The 20789-nt window shown below is 50.1% G+C and overlaps 1 protein-coding gene and 1 pseudogene across 2 annotated transcripts; both read right to left on the bottom strand.

The window, feature by feature from the left end:
- Window positions 1-247: 247 nt before the first annotated feature.
- LOC308043849 (olfactory receptor 14J1-like) lies at window positions 248-2737 on the bottom strand (annotated as a pseudogene). The gene is made up of 3 exons: window positions 2710-2737; window positions 977-1155; window positions 248-586 (listed from the first exon to the last, which is right to left on the bottom strand). The product of its transcript is annotated as an olfactory receptor 14J1-like (transcript).
- Window positions 2738-19271: 16534 nt separating this feature from the next.
- On the bottom strand, window positions 19272-20186 carry LOC308043848 (olfactory receptor 14A16-like; the record flags this gene model as incomplete). The annotated part of the gene is made up of 1 exon (XM_080350164.1): window positions 19272-20186. The coding sequence occupies one exon, from the start codon at window positions 20184-20186 to the stop codon at window positions 19272-19274; it is 915 nt and encodes a 304-aa protein (XP_080206290.1).
- Window positions 20187-20789: the final 603 nt, after the last annotated feature.

Below are 20789 nucleotides of genomic sequence, written 5' to 3'. Positions count from 1 at the left end.
TCAGATTATCTGTGTCCATCTTTGTTTCCCTGCAGATACCTGTTTCAGTGTGACAAAGAGGATTTTTCTCTGGCTGTTTTTGGAGTGAGACTCCTGGGCTTGTTGTTGATATCAGCTTTAAAACAACAGCCAAATCTAGAGGAAATTCAAGGGAAAGAGATCATTTTATTACAGAGAGGCAATGAAAGAAAATAAAGAGGATAAAACAATCAATAGAGTACAGGACTGCATTGGGATACAGTAGAAGTCATTTGTGTAGAGTCATTGAAAGTTTATCAGCATCAACAAACATCCATGAAATCCCTTTCCTAATGGACTCCTTGAGCTCCTGGTTCCTCATGCTGTAGATGAGGGGGTTTACTGCTGGAGGCACCACCGAGTAAAGAACAGACACCAACAGGTCCAGGGATGGGGAGGAGATGGAGGGAGGCTTCAGGTAGGCAAACAACCAGTGCTGACAAACAGGGAGACCACAGCCAGGTGAGGGAGGCAGGTGGAAACGGCTTTGTGCCATCCCTGCTCAGAGGGGATCCTCAGCACGGCCCTTCAAGATCTGCACATAGGACACCACAATGAACACAAAACACTTAGAAATTACACAGACACTAAACACAATAAGCCCAAGTTCCCTGAGGCAGGTGCCCGAGCAGGAGAGCCTGAGGATCTGGGGGATTTCACAGAAGAACTGGCCCAGGGCATTGCCCTTGCACAGGGGCAGTGAAAATGTATTGGCCGTGTGCAGCAGAGCATTGAGAAACCCAGTGGCCCAGGCAGCTGCTGCCATGTGGACACAAGCTCTGCTGCCCAGGAGGGTCCCGTAGTGCAGTGGTTTGCAAATGGCAACGTAGCGGTCGTAGGACATCACTGTGAGGAGAAAATATCCTGCTAAAGCTAAAAAGACAAACAGAAAGAGTTGTGTAGCAGACCCTGCATAGGTAATGACTCTGGTGTCCCACAGAGTTGGTCATGATTTGGGGAGAATGGTGGAGATGGAGCCCAGGTCAATGAGGGAGAGGTTTAGCAGGAAGAAGTACATGGGGGTGTGGAGGTGCTGGTCCCAGGCTATGGTGGTGATGGTGAGGCCGTTGCCCAGGAGGGCAGCCAGGTAGATGCCCAGGAAGAGCCAGAAGTGTAAGAGCTGCAGCTCCCATGTGTCTGTGAACGGCAGGAGGAGGAACTGGGTGATGGAACTGCTGTTGGACATTTGCTGCCTGTGGGCATGAGGACCTGTGCAAGGAGGAAAGTCAGTGACATGTTAGGGGAGTCTTCTCTGAGGAATATAAATATGTTCTTTATCATGACCACTTGCCATGAGCTCCCTGTGTCCCAGGAGCCCAGCCCAGCTCAGCAGCACAGGAGCAGCCCAAGGCACTTTAATGACCCCTTTGGTGGGTTTGGTGCTGAGTCCATGGACCTCAGGTCCTGAGGTGAAGATGAAGAAACCTCTCAAGAAGTCAAACTCAGATGCAAACTCCAAAGTCTCTTGTAATGTTAATGGGTCCCCCTGAGGAACACTACTGAGGAACTGTAGGTCGGGTTACTGTGGAACTGAGGTCAGGTTAGAGATGAGAGGTCAGGAATAGCAAGGTGAAGGTGTTTCTGATGATCAGTAAACCTGGATGTGTTTCATTAACCAAAGGGTAAACCCCTGACCCCAGCCCTGGGAAGGCAGATCCTGTCCCTCCCACGTTGCCCAGGGCCCTTCCTGGGACAGTGTGATGTGGGGCTGTGCAAGGCCAAGGGCAGGACTATGGTCCCACACCTCCCAGGTTCCTGGCTGGGGACAAGGAGGCCATGAGGCCCCTGTGCTGCAAGGACAAGGTGTCTCCTCACAGGCATCAGAGGTGCAGACAACAGCCACAGCCAAGGGGAGAAGGAGCTCATGTCTGGTGGGGCTTTCAGCCTCTTTACATCCCATGATCATCTCCACGACAGCCTGTCCTGTGCTGTGGCATCCCCTGCACCTCTGTCCCTGCAGGCTGGAGACATCCCCCCTGCTGCCCCACCTTGCTCCTGTCTGAGCATCTTCCTTCCTTTGCTGAGATCTCTCCATCCTCCCCAGTTGGTCCTTGAAGCACAAAGCCTTGGGCTGATGCAGACTCCCTCTGCTGACCTGCTCCACCACAGCACTGCCCTTCCATCACATTCCTTTCTGCTCATGGCCAGCCTGGACCTCCCCAGCTGCACTTTGGGCCATTATTTCTTTCTCATGCTCTTTCCCACTATAAAGAAACCTCCATCACCTCTGAAACCGCCCTTCAAGCACTCTCAGGCTACTCCTGCACTGCTGCAGCCTCCCCAGCGCTGCTGGGCCAAAGCAGCCCAGGTCCCTCAGCACCCCACACCATGTGCACAAGGTGCTGAACCTGCCTTGGCACAGCCCTGCACTCTGCAGTTCCTCCCTGCTGCTCCAGACTGGGAAGCCGCACACTGGCACACACCCGTGTGTGTGGGTCACACCAGTGCTGAACCGAATGGGATGAGAACTGCAGGTGTCTGGGTCCCCACGCTCCTCCTCATGCAGCCCCGTGTGCAGCTGCCTTGTTCATGGTGAGCGTGCACCACGGGCTGGTGTGGGGACCTTGTAGTGCCCAGGCCCTTCTCCTCAGGATCACTGCTCAGCGTGTCAGGTCCTGCTCTGTCCTGGTGGACGGGGTTATTCTCCTGTGCCAATACAGAACTGGTCACTTCCCCTTATCAAACCCTAACCTGGGTGAATCCCAGATTTCCTCAACATTGTGACTCTTCCTGGACTGCAGCTCCATTTGCTGAGCTGTTAATGTTTGCACACAGATGGCTTATCCTGATAAGGGTTTCTCTCCCAAGGTAACAGCATGAGGAGCTGCAGGACACTATAAATAGCCCCTACTGGAGAAACTGTGGGGCCTTGGAGGTCTGGTACTTATAATGCCAGAGCTCTAGACTTAGAGGGGAAGTTTCCCTTCATATGGTAGACCAGAAGGAATGTGTGGAGCTCTGCCTGGGGACAGACAATGTCAGCTGAACGTTGAGGAGTCAGCATGAGAGGGCAGAACAACATGGGCAATGTTGTGGTGACTGGACATCAGCTACAGGCCCACTGACGAGGAATAGGAATGAGATGAGCCCTCCTTCAGACAAATGAAAGAAGCCTCATGTTTCCAGGCTGTGTCCTTGTGGCAGACCTGAGATATCCCAATATCTGCAAGGAACCAGCCATCCAGGAGGGTTTTGGAGCCCATTGACAACATCTTCCTGACACGGGTGACTGAGGAGTCAGTGGGGTGAGGTGCCCTGTGGTACTTCACACTTACAAACCAGAAAGAGTTGGTCAGGATGGAACAGTCAGGGATGGGAAAGTGGAGCTGAGGCTCCTGGGAGATGAGAACAAGGCCAAGAGCAGGATTTCAGAAGAGCAGGATTTGGCCTACTGAGAGACCTGCTTGGGTCCTATGGGATATGACCTTGGCATCTGCAGTGCTTTTCTCTCACATCTCCTCCCTCCTCTCTCCCACCTGCTGTTGTGCAGTGTTTTTTATCCTTTCTCAAATACAATATCCCAGAGGTGCTGCCAGCATCACTGAGTGGCTCAGATTTGGCAAGGAATGGGTCCAACTTGGAGCAGCTGAAATTGGCTTTGTCTGACGTTGATCAAACTCCTGTTGTCTTCTCAGAAAGGAGACAACTGTAGCACACCCACACTCACCCTCAGTTCCAAGACTTTGCCATGTAAACACAGTACATGCTGACAACATGTTGGATGTTACAAACTACTTGGTCATGGAGAAGAAATGGAAAATGTCTTCTGTAAACAACGTGGGGAAGTTTCCAGTCAATGAGAAGGTTCCTATGGGGAACTGTAATTGCCCTGACATCCACTGGCCAGGCAAAGATACAGGTGCCAACAGTCCAAAGGATCTTGGGCCAACTTCTTAACATGTCTGCTTGGTGGGCAACAAGGGTGATGCTCACCTGGATCTGGAACTGGGAATCAAGGAAGAGCTGGTGAGGGATGTGAACATCAGTGTCCACCTTGGCTGTCATGAGCAGGACACAGTGGGGTCCCAGTCACCAGAGGGGAGGGAGGAAGGCCAGCAGCAGAGCACAGGCTGGTGGAGTCCAGAGGAGAAGACTTTGACATACTGGGGGACTGATTCAGGTAGTGCCATGGGAAGCAGCTCAGAAGGGTGAATTTGCTAAGGAAATCTGATCAGCGTTACAGGACAGGCTGCTCCAAGCACAAGAATGATCTATTCAAGAACCCATGAAATGAAGCATTTATCGCATTAGGGTGTTTGTCTGAACTGATGGAGCTGCAGGGCAAAAGGCAGCACACAGGAGGCGGAAGCAGGGGAAGCTGCAAAGGAGGAATTTAGAAACCTTGTCCATTGATGTGGTGATGATGCCAAAGCTGCCCTGGAATTGATACATGCAGGGGAGGTTGAGGGCAGCAAGACGAGCTGACATTGCTTCCTTACAGTAAAATAGTAGACAGGGTGAATGTGGGCCTGCTGCTGAACTTCGTAAGAGTAGAATCAGACAGGACTGAGATACTTCATGGCTTCTTTGCCTCCATCTTCACCAGCAAGGTCTCCTGGGACTTGGTTCCCGAAGGCAGGAGTCTGGAGAACACGCAGCAGTGGATGGGGCTCAAGTCCGGGGTGACCTGAGCAAACTCAGACACCATTATAGACCAGGAGGTGGGTCACTTGACCAGCTCCTTGAACACAAGTATCGCTATGCTGTGGCACCTGAGATTCCCAGAAACACCTACCTCTTGGTCCAGAGGAGTGTGACTCCTCTTGAGGTGTCTATCTCCTGATTCACATGGTGATTTAGGCACCCACTTTTCAGACATATTCAGTCTTCATCAGGAGATGCTCCACATCAATATGAACTGGAGGCTGCTGATGCCACCTTTTCTGGAAAGGGAGAGAAGGGTAAGCAGGGAAGGAAATAGAAGAAATTGGGCTTTATTGCTATTTATTATGGAAGTGCTCTCTCTTTGGTTATTCCTAAAATCTCTCTAATAATCCACACCCGGCTGGAAGCCTTTAGGAAAATGATGCACAGAGCATTAGCTTGTAAGAGCATTTTTGATGTTCTACTGCCATGAGCCTGAACTGCAGATGCTGAAAGAATGAACAAAGCTCCAATGAAGTGAAAGGCAGAAGCAAACCCCAAGTTTCTGAGGGTGTTTGGGACCCCATGAAGGGCCATCACTGACACAGCTGTGAAGGAAACAACCAGTGCAGGTCCCTGTCCCTGGAGGCTGGTGAAGGAAAGACATGGAGACACTGGTTCCAGGTGGTGAGGGCCATGTGGAGGTGGCTCTGGTGCAATGTCAGCCCTTGATGCTTGTTCATCACCAGAATGGCTGAGCCCTGACCCCTGGGACCTGGTAGATCTTTCTCCAATGTTTTTCAAGGCTTTTCCTGTGGTCAATGTGAGTGTTTTGTGTTTTGGGGGTGGGTTTTATGTCAAGTGCTGTTGCTTTAACTACAAGGCTCTGGTTTTCTGTGGAGTTGGAAATGCCTGTGAGCTCCTCACAACTCATCCATCTTCTTTCATTCACCTGGCAATGGTGACCAATCACCTTGATGTTCCAGTCCCAAACTTGCTCGAATCTCCTATTTGGATCCATACCCATCACTCCAGGAGGGTCATGGATCTACCAGGTTCATGGATGATTCCTGAGGACCATCCAAGTGTGGGCAGTGTAAGAGAGGAGCAGAGCAGGGTCAGCTCATGGGTCATGACTGAGCACAGCCACCCCAGCAGCAGCCGTTCCCCATCTCCCAGGCACAGCCATGCCCACAGCATGCAAATGGCACTGCCATGCATGATTAGCCCAAGAGAGGCCTTTCTTCCTTCCATATTCCCAGGAAAATCTTCCTCCTGTTCCTCCTCCACCTGCAGACATCAACTGCTTTCCATTGCTGGGCTCAGACATGGCTGGAAGGGTTCACTGAAGCCATCAGCCATCTCATTGCTTCTCCCTGACATGCCCTGACCCTCTCCCACACCTACAATGGCCAATCACGGCTGCTCAGGCCTCCCGCTCTTCAGAAGAGACCTCGAGCTTCTTGGTTCTTCCTGCTGCTTATTATAAACTTCCTCGCTCTCTCCACAGTTCACGGTGAGCTTTCTTGTCCACAACAGCCCTTTATGACCATGTCTTACTAAATGGTTGTGTTTGTATGATCATTTGTGCAGAAAGGGCAGTCACAGGACAGCACCCTATATGTCAAAACTGATGCCCAGTGAAATGCCGTAAAGCCCCGATGAGTTCCCCTGTGTCGGTGTGTCTCCTGGAAGGAGTCTGTCCCGAGAAGGGGATCCAGCTCCTGCCACTCTCTGCAGAGGCACATGAGCAGTGTCCATCACCTGGGGACACAAAGGGTGACATTTGCCAGACCACCCTTCATCTGAACCACTTAGATGTGTGCTTGTGGATGGGGTATGGAGCCTTATAGTGCAAATACCTATTTAATTGTCAATACCAGAGGGGCTGCCACAGATGCAGAGTACTATTTTACAGATATTTAAACATAAGCATATAAAACTGACATTCCTAAACAAATTACACATTTGAAGGACTTTTCGTGCCTTTTAACATGATTATCCACAGAAGTCTCACCAGCTTTGCATCTCAGGAAATGGGATCCAGAGTCCAAGGCCAGGATGGTTTGGGCTCTGTGCTGGGATCTGGAAACTGAAACGTGCTCCCATCTCCCAGCCCCCTGCCCTCCTCAGTGAGGGTGTGAGACATTCTGCCAGCCAGGGCTGAACTCACAGTCATGACCAGTATCTTATGTCCAACTGCAGCCAATGGTGTCCTGCCAGCTCGGGATTGGAGCTTCCATTGCAGGAGGTGTTTTAAAGCTGTGGAGATGTAGCGATTAGGGATATGGTTTAGTGGTGGACTTGACAGTGTTAGATTTACAGTTGGACTCCATGTTCTTAAAGGTCTTTTCCAGCCTCAATGATTCTATGATTTTCTCCTTCTCTGATTTGGGTTGAAACCATTTAAGTTCCATCACCTCCAGCTTCCCTCAGAGGCGGCTGTTGTGTGGCACAACTGTCCTGGCTCTCCAGGCAGGTTGGGCACTGGGTTGGTGCCTGCATTGGCAGTTTTCCCCTTCCTGGGGTAAAAGGCTGTTGAGCAGAGACAGTTGTGGAGATTTGGGTCACAGGGGTTTGCAGCAATCCTGTCAAACTCCGAGCAGGATGAGCTCTGGAGCCCAGGAAAAATGGAAATGCTCTGAAGGATGTTTGTGAACAGTGGTGCTGTCACTAGTAACAGTAACAGGGAACTCCTCATTCTCACTGATGATGATGATAAACTAAACCTCTTTAATTTTAGTCCTAACAGTCATTCTTGCTTTTCCAAGCATCTACTACACCTCAGCAGTTTTGTCTTGAAAGAATTTCTTAGAACAATGCTTTTTCTCTCACTTATTTTTTGTTTTAATAATTTAAAGAGTACACCTCTTGGACAGAATTATCCCAAAATTGTGCTTCTTTCATTACTTTTCTACCTTTAAATTATTTCTTATGTGGTGTGATGTGGAGGTTGCATAGGAGAACAGTTTCTTTTTGAGACAAAGAAGGCCAAAGAACAGATCCCAGGTCAGTGCAAAGGCCCAAAGGAAGCCAGAATCCTTATGTGTGTGCACTGACACACACTGCCACCTGCATTTCCAGTCTCTGCAGTCCCAACAGTGCCGCAGTCTGGAGTTCTGAGCTCCCTCATCTGCCCTGCGTGACACGTGTAAAATGGAACTACCCCAGTCCAATGGCTGGTTTTGATTCTCTTCACAGCCTGAAGCACCACATGGGTCAGGAGACAAGCCAGGATACCCAACCAGGACTCACATACCCTTCACGTAGATTTCAGGTGTTCCCTGGCAATCTCAGCAGACATGTCACGCTGATATCTGGGTGCAAGGAGCTGGTCAAGTGCCTCGTCTCCTTTTCTATAATGATGGATTTGCTACCTGGCTGATGTGCAGACTCTGTACATGGATGCTGACACCTCTTGAGCAACCTACTCTGAAAGGGTTAACAACACAGGCTGTTCTTTCTGGAGAGGCATTAGGACAGCAAAAAAAGAAGACCTTGGGTCAGGGCAAAAGAGAAAGGATGGAAAAGTTGTGGTCAGGACTGCTCGGGGGCATTTGTAAAGCAGCCCTGCACCTCATGTGAATTATTCCTGTGGTCACAGAGAACCTGAGAGCTTTGTCTTAATTGAAAACATGAAGGGGAAGGAAGAACAGCGTCATTCAGGCTGGATGGGACCTTGGGAGGTGTCTTGACCAACTGCCTGCTCAAAGCAGGGTCAGATCAGATTACTCAGGGCTTTATCCAGACACATCTTGGTCACTTGACTTTTTACCCATCTATTTACACACTGACACAGACCATAATATCCTACCTTGGACACAATAATGCTACAGGAGATGACACTGAATGCCTTGCTGACATTCACGTATCAGACCATCGTTGTTACCCCACGTCCACAACCCTGTCCTTTCCTCACAGAAAGCAAAGAGGATGGACAGGCACAACCTGCCCTGGGCAAAACCCCATCACCTTCTCTTCCAGACACCCAGAAATGGAGTCCCAGTGGACATGCTCTGGGGCACAGCCCTTAGTTCTCCTGCTCACCCATGGGCCATTTTGAAAAGTGCACACACTGTGTGAGAGCTGCCAGTGGTCAGGGAGTCCTCCCAGTCTCCATGAGCTTTCCAAGATGGTGGAGAGTGGCCTCCCTGTGACATGGTCCTGCTGACCCAGCTCCTGGGATGCTGCCCCTGCTGTCCCATGGACTGGAGAGGATTGTGTTAGTTCCAGTGACCCCTGACTTGATCCCTATCCACTGCTGGCTGTTCTGCCTCCTTGTTGTTCTGCTTCCAGTCACAGAGAGCTGTGAGACCTTGCTGGTGAAAGTGGAGGACAAGAGACACAGAGAATATCATTTTTCTACCATCTTAAATTAATCAGTGGCCACACAGTGTTTTGTTTGTCCTTTAACTGTTCCTGCACTAGTAACAGCTCATTATGGGCCCCTTGAATTGCCTTACAGATCTAGACTGAGTTCTGATCTGGGCTGTTGCTGTGCTTGGAGGCTGCTGTCCTTGCAGACCAGATGAACTCACTCCTGCCACCCTGCCTGGCAGTTCATTCCATCCGTGTCACAGCTCTGTCTGCAGCACTGACAGCTCCAGCTCCCCCAGTCAGGTCCCTGGCTGAGGACATGGCCTCACATCTGGGCTGAGCCACCCCAGCTGTGGCACCAGCCCAGCTCTGACCTGCACAAGAAACCTGGTACCAAGTGTCCAAGAGCTCATGTGTGCAAAGGCTTTGAATCAGAGCACAGACATGACATGGCCAAAGACTGATGAATGTCTCTCTAGACCTAGGAGTAGAAACCAGAATAAAATGCCTGAACTCATTCAACTGAAGATATTCCTCCCCCAGCTTGGAGGAATTAGATCCTTTGCTGTAATCTTCCTGGTGTCCTGTCTAATGATAGGACAAGAAAAGTTGATTCTCATACTAATTCTTTGTTTAATATAAAGAACACAATGATGTGTCTCTTCAGAGGAGAGAGAATCAATATCACTGATTACTTCAGTTTGTTTGAAAGGATGTGCCCCTGGAGCCCCAGGGACACCAGGAGGAGCCCAGAGGGGACAGAGAAAGGGACATCATGGGCTGCTCCTGTGCTGCTGAGCTGGGCTGGGCTCCTGGGACACAGGGAGCTCATGACAGCGGCAGCGCTGCAGAGAGACAGCTCTGCCCAGGAGCAGCTCCTCTGCACACGCAGCAGGGCTGAGGGCTCTGCCTGCAGCATCGAGGGCACAAGAGCCAAGCACAGGGAGGGGAAAGGCAATGTAGGGGGTTGGTTGTTGAGGGCTCATTGAGAGACAAATCTTCGCAGTTCTAACATGGTAAGTCTCTGGCTGTAGGACAATGCAGCTGCATTTCCTGGAGGGATGTCCTAAAGATGATACATCCCACAATTTACAGGGTCTGTCAGGTCTCTCTCACAGTATTTCTCATGTAGAGGACAAGAACATGGTCCAGACCAGCGCTTCCCTGCTGCACTGTCAGAGGGACGGGGCATGATGGCAGCTTCTGCTGAGGGTGACTGCAGGGGGAGCCCCCAGGGGTGCCCAGGGCTGTCCTGCAGAGCAGGGTCCCTGCATCCCAGGGCTGTTCCAGGAGATCTCATGGCAGCAGCTGTGGGTGGAAGGAGTGAACCCCGGCAGGGCAGGCAGGGAGCTTGTGGGGTTGAAGGGGGCTGTGTGGGTCAGGGCTTGCTCTGACATCAACTCAAGGAGTCTTGCCCCAGAGCTGTGTACATGGAAACCAGATGCCCAAGCTGTATTTTAAGCTGTGATGAACAGTTTTTTCTCACTTGGTAGAAAGAGAGAATGATCTGAAACATCCCTCCATCAGGGAGGGGGTTTTCCATGATAAACAACATGATATTTTCCCCAGAGAAGTCTCCCCTAACTTGTCACTGTCCTTTCCTCCTTGCACAGGTCCTCATGCCCACAGACAGCCAATGTCCAACAGCAGCTCCATCACCCAGTTCCTCCTCTTGCCCTTCACAGACACACGGGAGCTGCAGCTCTTGCACTTCTGGCTCTTCCTGGGCATCTACCTGGCTGCCCTCCTGGGCAACGGCCTCATCATCACCACCATAGCCTGGGACCAGCACCTCCACACCTCCATGTACTTCTTCCTGCTCAACCTCACCCTCCTCTACCTGGGCTCCATCTCCATCACTGTCCCCAAGTCCACGGCCAACTCTCTGTGGGATACCAGGGTCATTTCCGACACAGGATGTGCTACACAACTCTTTCTGTTTGGCATTTTTAGCTTCAGCAGAGTTTTACCTTCTCACCATCATGTCGTATGACCACTACGTTGCCATCTGCAAACCCCTGCACTACGGGACCCTCCTGGGCAGCAGAGCTTGTGTCCACATGGCAGCAGCTGCCTGGGTCACTGGGTTTCTCAATGCTCTGCTGCACACGGCCAATACATTTTCACTGCCCCTGTGCAAGGGCAATGCCCTGGACCAGTTCTTCTGTGAAATCTCCCAGATCCTCAAGCTCTCCTGCTCGGGCACCTACCTCAGGGAACTTGGGCTTCTTGTGGTTAGTATCTGTTTAGCATTTGGCTGGTTTGTGTTCATTGTGGTGTCCTATGTGCAGATCTTGAGGGCTGTGCTGAGGATCCCCTCTGAGCAGGGATGGCACAAAGCCTTTTCCACCTTCCTCCCTCACCTGGCCGTGGTCTCCCTGTTCCTCAGCACTGTCATGTTTGCCTACCTGAAGCCCTCCTCCATGTCCTTCCCATCCCGGACCTGGTGGTGTCAGTTCTGTACTCAGTGGTGTCTCCAGCAGTGAACTCCCTCATCTACAGCATGAGGAACTAGCAGCTCAAGGATGTCCTGAAGAAACTGATGACTGGATGGTTTTCTGAATCATTAAAATGCTCATCTGCATCTGCATAGTTTTTTCAATGTAACTACAGACCCAGCCTGTCATCTGGATTAACTATTGTTGTTAGTAGGGTTTTTATTGTGACAATGTTGTCGTTCGCTTTCCTAATTCTCTGTCTGCTTTTCTTTTATAGCCACTGGTTGTTAAAATGATGAGCTGTGTTCTCCTTGTCTTTAAACAATATCAAGTGCTATTTAGTGACTCGTTTTTCACTATATCCTTATTGCAAGGCCTTTTTAGAGCTTCTGGGATGGTTCCCGTGATGGGTGGAAGGGAAAAGAGTCCATCATGGCAGCCCTGCCAGGGAGCAGCAGCGTTTGGTCATCCAGAGCTGTTCTGGTTCCACTCCCACACTCACCTTGTCATTCCTTGTGTTGGTGCAAGGCCTGAGTGCTCTGGCAGCTTGGTCAGCGTCCTGCTGTGTGTCAGTGCTGTGGGCGCAGGCAGGGACAGGCAATGGGCACTGCTGTGACAGAGCTGGCCCCAGAACAGCCTTTCCAGATAGAAAGGTGACTTCTTCAGTGCAAGGCCTGAAGGTTTGGCTCTTCTTCCAAACCTTCTCTCAAATATATGAGCCAGAAAATGGTAACAGATGAAACCCCAGTGTACAGCTGAACAGTGTGCATGTGCTGGGCTGGCACACAGCAGTGTCCTCTCACAGCCAGGCTCCTGCCAGAGACCTGCAGGACCAGTAGAGCAGGGCTGGGCTGTGCCCCTGTGCACTGGACACCCCATGGAAGGAGCCCCAGGTCAATCACCATGGACTGGCCCCTCACAACCACCATTTCCAGTTCTGACCTCTCACCCCAGCTCAGAGGTCTTTGTCCCTCCATGGAATTACACTGAATGTGCAGGTGAGAGGTTCATGTTTGCATTGTACAGATGAGATATGAACATGCACATCATGTATGTGAGGTGGCATGAACTTGAGTCAGCAAAAACACCATCCTACAATTGCTAACCTAAAATATGTAAATCCTCTCAGTTTTGGTCAGTCTGGTCTGCTAACAAAGATAAAAGTGACGTTTAAAACACCTAATCAGAACCTGCAAAGAATACTGTCCTTGCAGCGCAGACACTCTGGAGCCTGCACAATTAGCTTAGTCTTGTTTTAACATCTGTCTCAAGACGGTTACATACAGTGTCTTTTAGATGAGCTTTGCTCTTTTTACGCTCATTATAATACTAAAACAGACATCCCCAGGATGGGAGCCCCAGACTCAGCCCGAGACCCTCTCTCAACAAGCATGTGTAGTGGTAAAATGATTATGTAACCAATATGCCAATGTGTGAACACTTGGCTCTTTAGGACTGCCGGGGAGGGTCTGAATGTAGCGATAAGATTTGTATATAATAGATGTTCCTTTTCTATCTGTTCTGCTGGTTTCATTTCAGCATCCAGACCTGCACAACTCTGGAATAAACAAGATCTCACCTCTGGGTGTGGGATTGGCTTTGCACTTCAGGTTTCGAATTCACCATGAGCAACCAGGAAGGAGGAAAACAATAAGAAATAAAAGAGGTAGGAGAGGACATAGAAAAGGTTTCAACATTTCACATTCCTGTCAAGAATGCTTCTCCTCTCAGATCTTTAACAGGAAATAGATTTGATCAGTTTGAGAAAACAAGCATAGTTTTATCTAGTCAGGTCACGGCCCATAAAGGCGGGATGGATGGGTGTGGGATTATGATGGTAGTTGAGTCTCTGAAACTCATAATTGAGTGGAAAGATTTTGGCTGTGAAGGGGACAGTGGGGTCAGTTCTGTGTCTGGAGGTGACAGCCCAGCAGCAGGGACATGGCTGGGAAAGAACCTCTGCCCAAGTGCCCACAGGTCTTACTCAGGAAGAGAGATGGGTTGTCATGTCCATCCCACCTGAGAACATGACGGGACATGGGCAGGGACATGGTCGTGTCTGTCAGAGAAGCTGAAAGGCCAGCAGCACTCATGGGATTTAGGAGATCATGGTGAGGTGACTTCTTTCTGGTCAGGTAAAAGACCACAAGAAGCCTAACAGGTTGGGTTCCCTGCATGAAGGACAGTTTATGAGATGGTTGAGCTTTTTTTGATAGTGGGAAGAAGCAGGAAAGAGAAAATGAATTCTATTCGGAAGGTGAGGAATGGATATGAGGAGGAAGAAATGTCACTGGAGGGGAAGTGCTGTAGTGCAAGAGGTGACCCAAAGGGAGCTGGATCAGCCCATGGTTTGTGTTCCAAAGAGCAGCCGGTGAGGGTGCAGACACATCAGTGAAGGTGCAGAAATGCTGGGGTGAGAGCAGGTGGGGAAGCGAGATGGGTGTCTGCAGCCTGCAGGGAAAGAGGGGCAGGGGTAGCACCATGTAGAACAGCCTGTGGTGGAGATGGCAAAGGGCGCTGTAAGGCTGGAAGGGACCCACAGAACCCAGGTCTGTGTCCCCTTGGCCAGGGCAGTTGTCTCTGCCACTGAGGCCCAGGAGAAGACACATTGTCCGCATGGCACTGGGGCCTCGGTGACTCCTTGTAGCCCCATGGGGAAGCTGGAAGTTGTTGTCCCAGTGTTGTCCTTCCCTGGGCCTTGCACACCCACATCCCACGGTCCCAGGAAGAGCCCTGAGCTGTGTGTGAGGGACAGGATCCCCCCTCCCATTGCCTGGAGCTCATGGCTTCTCCTTTCTGCTTCAGAAAGCAAACCAAGGGGTTTCTGAGCATCAGAGCTGAAGAAAAGACTCAAAGGAGACCTCCTGGTGGCTACAGCTTCCTCACAAGGGGAGAAGGAGGGGAAGGTACTGATCTCTTCCCTCTGGTGACCAATGACAGAACCCAAGGGAATGGAAGAAGGGTTTGCAAGGGGAGGTTTAGGTTGGACATGAGGAAAAGGTTCTTCCCCCAAAGGTGCTGGACACTGAACAGGCTCCCCAGGGAGGTGTCACGGCCCCAACCTGATAGTGTTCAAGAAGAGACTGGACAATGTCCTCAGACACACGGCGTGACCTGTGGGTTGTCCTGTGCAGGGACAGGAGTTGGACTCCATGATCCTTGTGGGTCCTTCCAACTCAGGAGATTCTATGATTCTATGAAATACTAGGTGAAAAGACCATATTTTCATCGTGCAGATGAGTTGCAAACATACGCATCATGTGCATGTCCACTGTGTGCATGTGGTGAGATGAACCCAAGGGAGCACAAATGCCATCAGCTGTTCCTTGGGGTGCCATAAAGGTCAGTGGGACAGAGATGGTGTTCAGGGGTCTCTTACATCCTGTGTTATTGTAGGATTCCATGAATCTTTTCCTTGGAGAGCTCTTTCACATCAGAATAGGCAGAGGAAGGAGAAGAAAATCAGAGGCAGAAGCAGAGATATAAAATGCCGCAGAGTAAATACAGCAGCTCCTCTGAGGAACGTTTCTCCACTCAAACCCTTGATAGGAAATCTATCAGATAAATTTGATGAAAGCAGCTTAGTTTGATCTGCTCACACACTGGACCACAAGGAGGGTGATGGTGGGTACGATGTCATGTGGTCACTTGTGTCTCAGGAACTCATAGTGCAGTAGGAACCAATGAGTGTGGAGGGCACTGTGAGGTCATTTCTGCCTCTGCAGGGGATTGGCCAACAACAGGAACATGGCTGGCAAAGGACTGTGAGGTCACACACACAAGACGAGCAATGGGGCCCAATCAGCATGGCTTGATGAAAGACAGGCCCTGCTTGACCACCCTGATCTCCTTCTGTGACAAGGTGACCGGCTGAGCAGATGAGGGAAAGTCTGTCGTGGGGAGTGAATCCGCCCCACAGGCTGTGGGTGTTGTGTCCTTAGACTGCAGTGAAGCCTTTGACACCGTGTCCCACAGCATCTCCTGGAGAAGCTGCAGCTCGTGGCCTGGATGGTGTATGTGCGATGGAGGGCTGGACCAAAAAAATTGTGGTGAACAGATCCAAATCCAGTTGGCGTCCGGTCACAAGTGGTGTCCCAGGGCTCAGTATTTGACTCAGTTCTATTTAAGCTTTATCAATGATGTGGATGAGGGGATTGAGTGCATCCTCATTAAGTTTGCAGATGACACCAAGTTGGGTGGGAGTGTTGATCTGCTGGAGGGTGGGAAGGCCATGTAGAGGGATCTGGACCCGCTGGATCATTGGGCTGAGGCCATTTGTATGAGATTTGACCAGACCAAGTGCCGGGTCCTGCACTTGGGTCACAACAACTCCAGGCTCAGGGAAGAGTGGCTGGAAAATTGCCTGGTGGAAAGGGATCAGGGGGTGTTGATCGATAGCAGCTGAACATGAGCCTGTGTGTGCCCAGGTGGCCAAAAAGGCCACCAGCATCGTGGCTTGTACCAGGAATGGTGTGGCCAGCAGGAGTAGCGTGGTTGTGCCACTGTTCTCAGCGCTGATGAGGTCGCATCCTGAATCCTGTGTTCAGGTTTGGGCCCTTCATCATAAGAAGGACATTGAGGCACCAGAGAGAGTGCAGAGGAGTCGACGAAGCTGCTCAGTGTCTGGAGCACAAGTGTGATGAGGAGCGGCTGAGGGAACTGGTGGGTTCAGCCTGGAGAACAGGAGGCTGAGGGGAGACCTTCTCGCTGTCCACAACTGCCTGAAAGGAGGTTGAACATGGAGGGGGTTGGTCTCTTCTCCCAAGTAGCAAGTGATAGGACAAGAGGAAAGGGCCCCAAATTGCGCCAGGGAAGATTCAGATTGGATATTAGGAAAACAATTCTTCCTGGAAAGGGTTGTCAGACATTAGAACAGGCAGCTCTGGGCCGTGGTGGAGTCACCATTCCTGCAGGAGTTTATATGATGTTTAGACGAGGTTCTTAGGGACATGGTTTAGTTCTAGATTTAGGTTGTGGTTGGACTCAATGGTCCTGAGGGTGTCTTCCAACTGAAAGAATTCTATGATTCTCTATTATCAGCTGGAATATTCTTCTATCACATCTTCTACGTGCAGTTCACATATCTGCCTCTTCACCTACAGTCCTGAAACTTAGCTAATTAGATGCACAAGTGTTGAATACTAATTGTAAATGATGAAAGCACCATCGCTCTATTGGTCTGGTCTGATACCTGCCCGTCCCAGGCAAACACCTCAGGTACACGGGGCCTCTCGAGGTTTGCACTGTGTGCTTATAGTGAGACGATAGAGCTCAGCCCGAAAACCTGATAACTCCCCTCAAAACTGAAAACCAAACCAAACCAAATTAAACCAAAGCAACAACAACAAGAACAAGAAACCCACACTTTTAAAATCAGATTAAATAATTCAATATTTCTAATAAAATGTCTGTGGAATTTCTATCCTTCCAAAATACGAATTTTCAGAATGTATATGGACTGTGGGAGGTGAAACGTTGGCCTTTCCCTGTGCTTGCAGTGCCAGAACTCTGTCTATCACTACATGCATTTAATCCCCTGGACATCCAGGAGTTTCCACCTGTCCTTACCCAGCTCACCATGTCTGAACTCATCTCTTCAGAAGCCTATCTGGACATTTGCACTTTCCATCACTCCCCAGAGGTTCTTCCCCTCTCACTCTTGGCTCATTCAGAGCCTCTCAGCTCTCACTCTGCTTTGAGCTTCAGGCAGGTCAAGTCTTTCAGCAGTTGCTCTCGTACTCCCTATAGGCAACTCTTTAATTATGGCAATGGACCTCACTGGAAACTGCTTAATTTAACCACAGAACTGAGAAATATCATTAAGTTCTATTTTGTTTTGTTTTGTTTTGTTTTGTTTTGTTTTGTTTTTTTTTTTGTTTCCTCTAATTAAAAATTCCCCGGTGCCTGTTTACATCCAGTTCTCTAAGGAAACATGAAGCAATTCCTGCAAAGAAGCTGTAACAATCAGTGCAAACTTCAGTGCAGAATCTGATGGAAAGAAATGTGCTGGAAATCCCAGGGGCCAATGAGCAGAACATGGAGTTTGGGAAGCTGGTTATAGATTTCCTGCTAACAATCTGAGCAGAGAAACATTCTTCGCAGAACTGCTCTGTTTATTTGACACCTTTTAGGTCTCCTCCTCTGCCTGTATTTTTATTTTCTTGCTCCTCCACCTCTTCCTTCTTCCAAAACGTTTCCAAGGGAAAGATTCCTGGAATCACAGATCAAGTCAGGTTTGAACATCATCTTGTCTCGCTGTCCTGCTCAGGGCAGGGTGACCGAGGTGAGGTTGTCCAAGGCCTCTGCCCAGCTTTGCACCATCCACTAAGGAGCTGAAGGTTCACTGCGTCACATCATACAGGGGGAGAATAATGATGTTCAACAGTGTTGGCCCAAGTGCTGGTCCCTGAGGGATCCCACTGGCAACTGGCTCTGTGGGCACTTTGTACCACTGGTGACGTTTGGGCTTCATCATCCAGCCAACTTCCTACTCAGCATCCACTTCTATAGCCCAGAGAGCATTAATCAGATTATAAGGACATCATGGGAAACCATGTCTGACACCTTGTGAAATTCTGTGTGCACAACATGCCTTTCTTTCCCTGACCATTTGGGTTCACTAATCCCTTCCTTGTTTTCCAAGTGTCTGGACATGGCTGCAGGAAGACTTGTCCCATTCCCTTCCCATGGAAGGACACAGGCTGACTAGACCATAATTCTCACAGTGCTTGTTCCTGCCCTTCTTGAAGACAGGTTTGACAACTGCCTTTTCCAAGGACCTCAGAACCTCTCTGATTCCTCTGGCACATCTGAGACCACAATCCAGACTCACGGGTAAGGACAACATAGCAGACAGGAGCATGTGAGATTGATCTGTCTGGGCCAGTGAGGTTTGTTCTGGAGTCACATACAGAAATGTCAGTGTCTGTCAGGTGTCCACATCTGAGCTGGCCTCATGGGCTCCTTATGCACCCAGGGATGTTCAGAGACAGAGTCTGTCCCTTTTACACACAGCAGCAGGAGTCACAGTGTCCCTCCGGCCTCCTGTTGCCACTCCCAAAGGACGGGAGACACCTCAGCCCTGCGGTGTGTCACCTGCTCTGCACTCAGCTGACATGTCCCACGTCACGAGGAATGGACACAGGGACATTGGTTAAAGGAAGCATGTCCCAGTGCTGCATTCAAACAGTTTGCATGCTATGTTATTCCCAATGAGAAATGACCTCGAGACCCTGTCTGTCCCACAGGCCATCATGGAACCCCAAGGAATAGCTGATGGTGTTTGTGCTGACTCAAGTTCATGTCAACTCATGTACCTGTTCTGCATGCTCACATCCCATCTGTACAATGCAAACATGGATTTCTGAGCCACTCATTCAGTGTAATTCCATGGGGGGACAAAGACCTCTGAGCTGGGGTGAGAGGCCAGTGCTGGAAATGGTGGTTGTGAGGGGCCAGTCCATGGTGATTGACCTGGGGCTCCTTCCACGGGGTGTCCAGTGCACAGGGGTACAGCCCAGCCCTGCTCTGCTGGTCCTGCAGGTCTCTGGCAGGAGCCTGGCTGTGAGACAGGCCAACAAGTGCTGCTGCTCCCTGGCAAGGCTGTCATGCGAGAGCTGTTTTCCCCTCCACTCATGCACAGGAACTGTCCCTGCAGCTCCAAAAAGCCTTTGCAGGAAGGATATAGTGAAAAACAAGTCACTAAAGAGCCATTTATTCTTTTTAGAGCTTAGGAGAGCACTGGTGCTCATTTAAGCAGCCAATAGTTATAAAAGAAAAGACGGCAGTGAATTAGAAAGGGGTTGACAACATTATCACAATAAGAAAACAACCAACAACACCAGAAAATCCAGTTGACAGGCTGGGCCTGTAATTAGCTACATTAAAACTCCTGTATAGAAGAAGATGGCCAGTTTATTGCTTCAGAAAACAGAGGGATATGAGCTTGCACAGGGCATTCTTGAGCTCCTGGTTCCTCATGCTGTAGATGAGGGGGTTCACCGAGTACAGAACAGACACCACCAGATCCAGGGATGGGGAGGAAATGGAGGGGGGCTTCAGGTCAGCAAATATGCCAGTGCTGAGGAGCAGGGAGACCACGGCCAGGTGAGGGAGGAAGGTGGAAAAGGCTTTGTGCCATCCCTGCTCAGAGGGGATCCTCAGCACGGCCCTCAAGATCTGCACATAGGACACCACAATGAACACAAAACACATAGAAATTACACAGACTCTAAACACAATAAGCCCAAGTTCCCTGAGGTAGGAGTTTGAGCAGGAGAGCCTGAGGATCTGGGAGATTTCACAGAAGAACTGGCCCAGGGCATTGCCCTTGCACAGGGGCAGTGAAAATGTATTGGCCGTGTGCAGCAGAGCATTGAGAAACCCAGTGGCCCAGGCAGCTGCTGCCATGTGGACACAAGCTCTGCTGCCCAGGAGGGTCTCGTGCAGGGGTTTGCAGATGGCAACGTGGCAGTCGTACGACATGATGGTGAGAAGAGAATACTCTGCTGTGATGAAGGAGGGAAACAAAAAGAGCTGTGCAGCACATCCTTCATATGAGATGGCCCTGGTGTCCCACAGAAAATTAACTGTGACTTTTGGGACAGTGATGAAGATGCAGCCAGGTCGAGGAGGGCGGAGGTTGAGCAGGAAGAAGTACATGGGGGTGTGGAGGTGCTGGTCCCAGGCTATGGTGGTGATGATGAGGCCGTTGCCCAGGAGGGCAGCCAGGTAGATGCCCAGGAAGAGCCAGAAGTGTAAGAGCTGCAGCTCCCGTGTGTCTGTGAAGGGCAGGAGGAGGAACTGGGTGATGGAGCTGCTGTTGGACATTTGCTTTTCCTGAGCACGAGGTGCTGTCATGAGAAAAAAAAAGACAGTGAGAAGCCAGGGAAGAGTCCTCTGACAAAAATCAAACCAACTCCCATAGACCCTCCCCTGTCACACACAGACACTCTTTTTCAGCACAGTGCCTGCAGCCCTGCTTGGTGCTGGAAAATGTGCAACCAAGAGCAGGGGCCTCTGCCCATGGGCTGTCGATAAGTCAGCCCAGCTCTGCAGAAGTGGGGCCATCGGAACAGTGAGGACTGTTCTGCTAGTTCGCGGCTGAGGAAAACATGCAGGCCGACTCAGTGTGAGTGATAAAGCATGATTCAACTTTATTGCCTGAGGATAGCGCGTATTTATACCAAATACCATACTCATGCATACTTGTCTCTATCTAATAGGCTAAGCACTAAAAGGTTACATTCACTTACTCCACCTATTTGCAGTTAGCTAACTATACACATTCCGCACTCTTCTGACTCCTACTTTCTCAAGTTGTTTATCACCTCTTCAAAGGACATGCTGACCCTGCTTTAATCAGTACTTTTCCATTTCTCCTTTTCCCATGGCCTACTAGTAAAGCAATCTAAGGCCTACTTATGTCAACTA

Source organism: Nesoenas mayeri (genome assembly GCF_963082525.1).
Source record: "Nesoenas mayeri genome assembly, chromosome: 9".
NCBI lineage: Eukaryota > Metazoa > Chordata > Aves > Columbiformes > Columbidae > Nesoenas > Nesoenas mayeri.
Note: the sequence above shows the minus strand (reverse complement) of the source record. Positions and strands in the feature narration are given on the sequence as shown.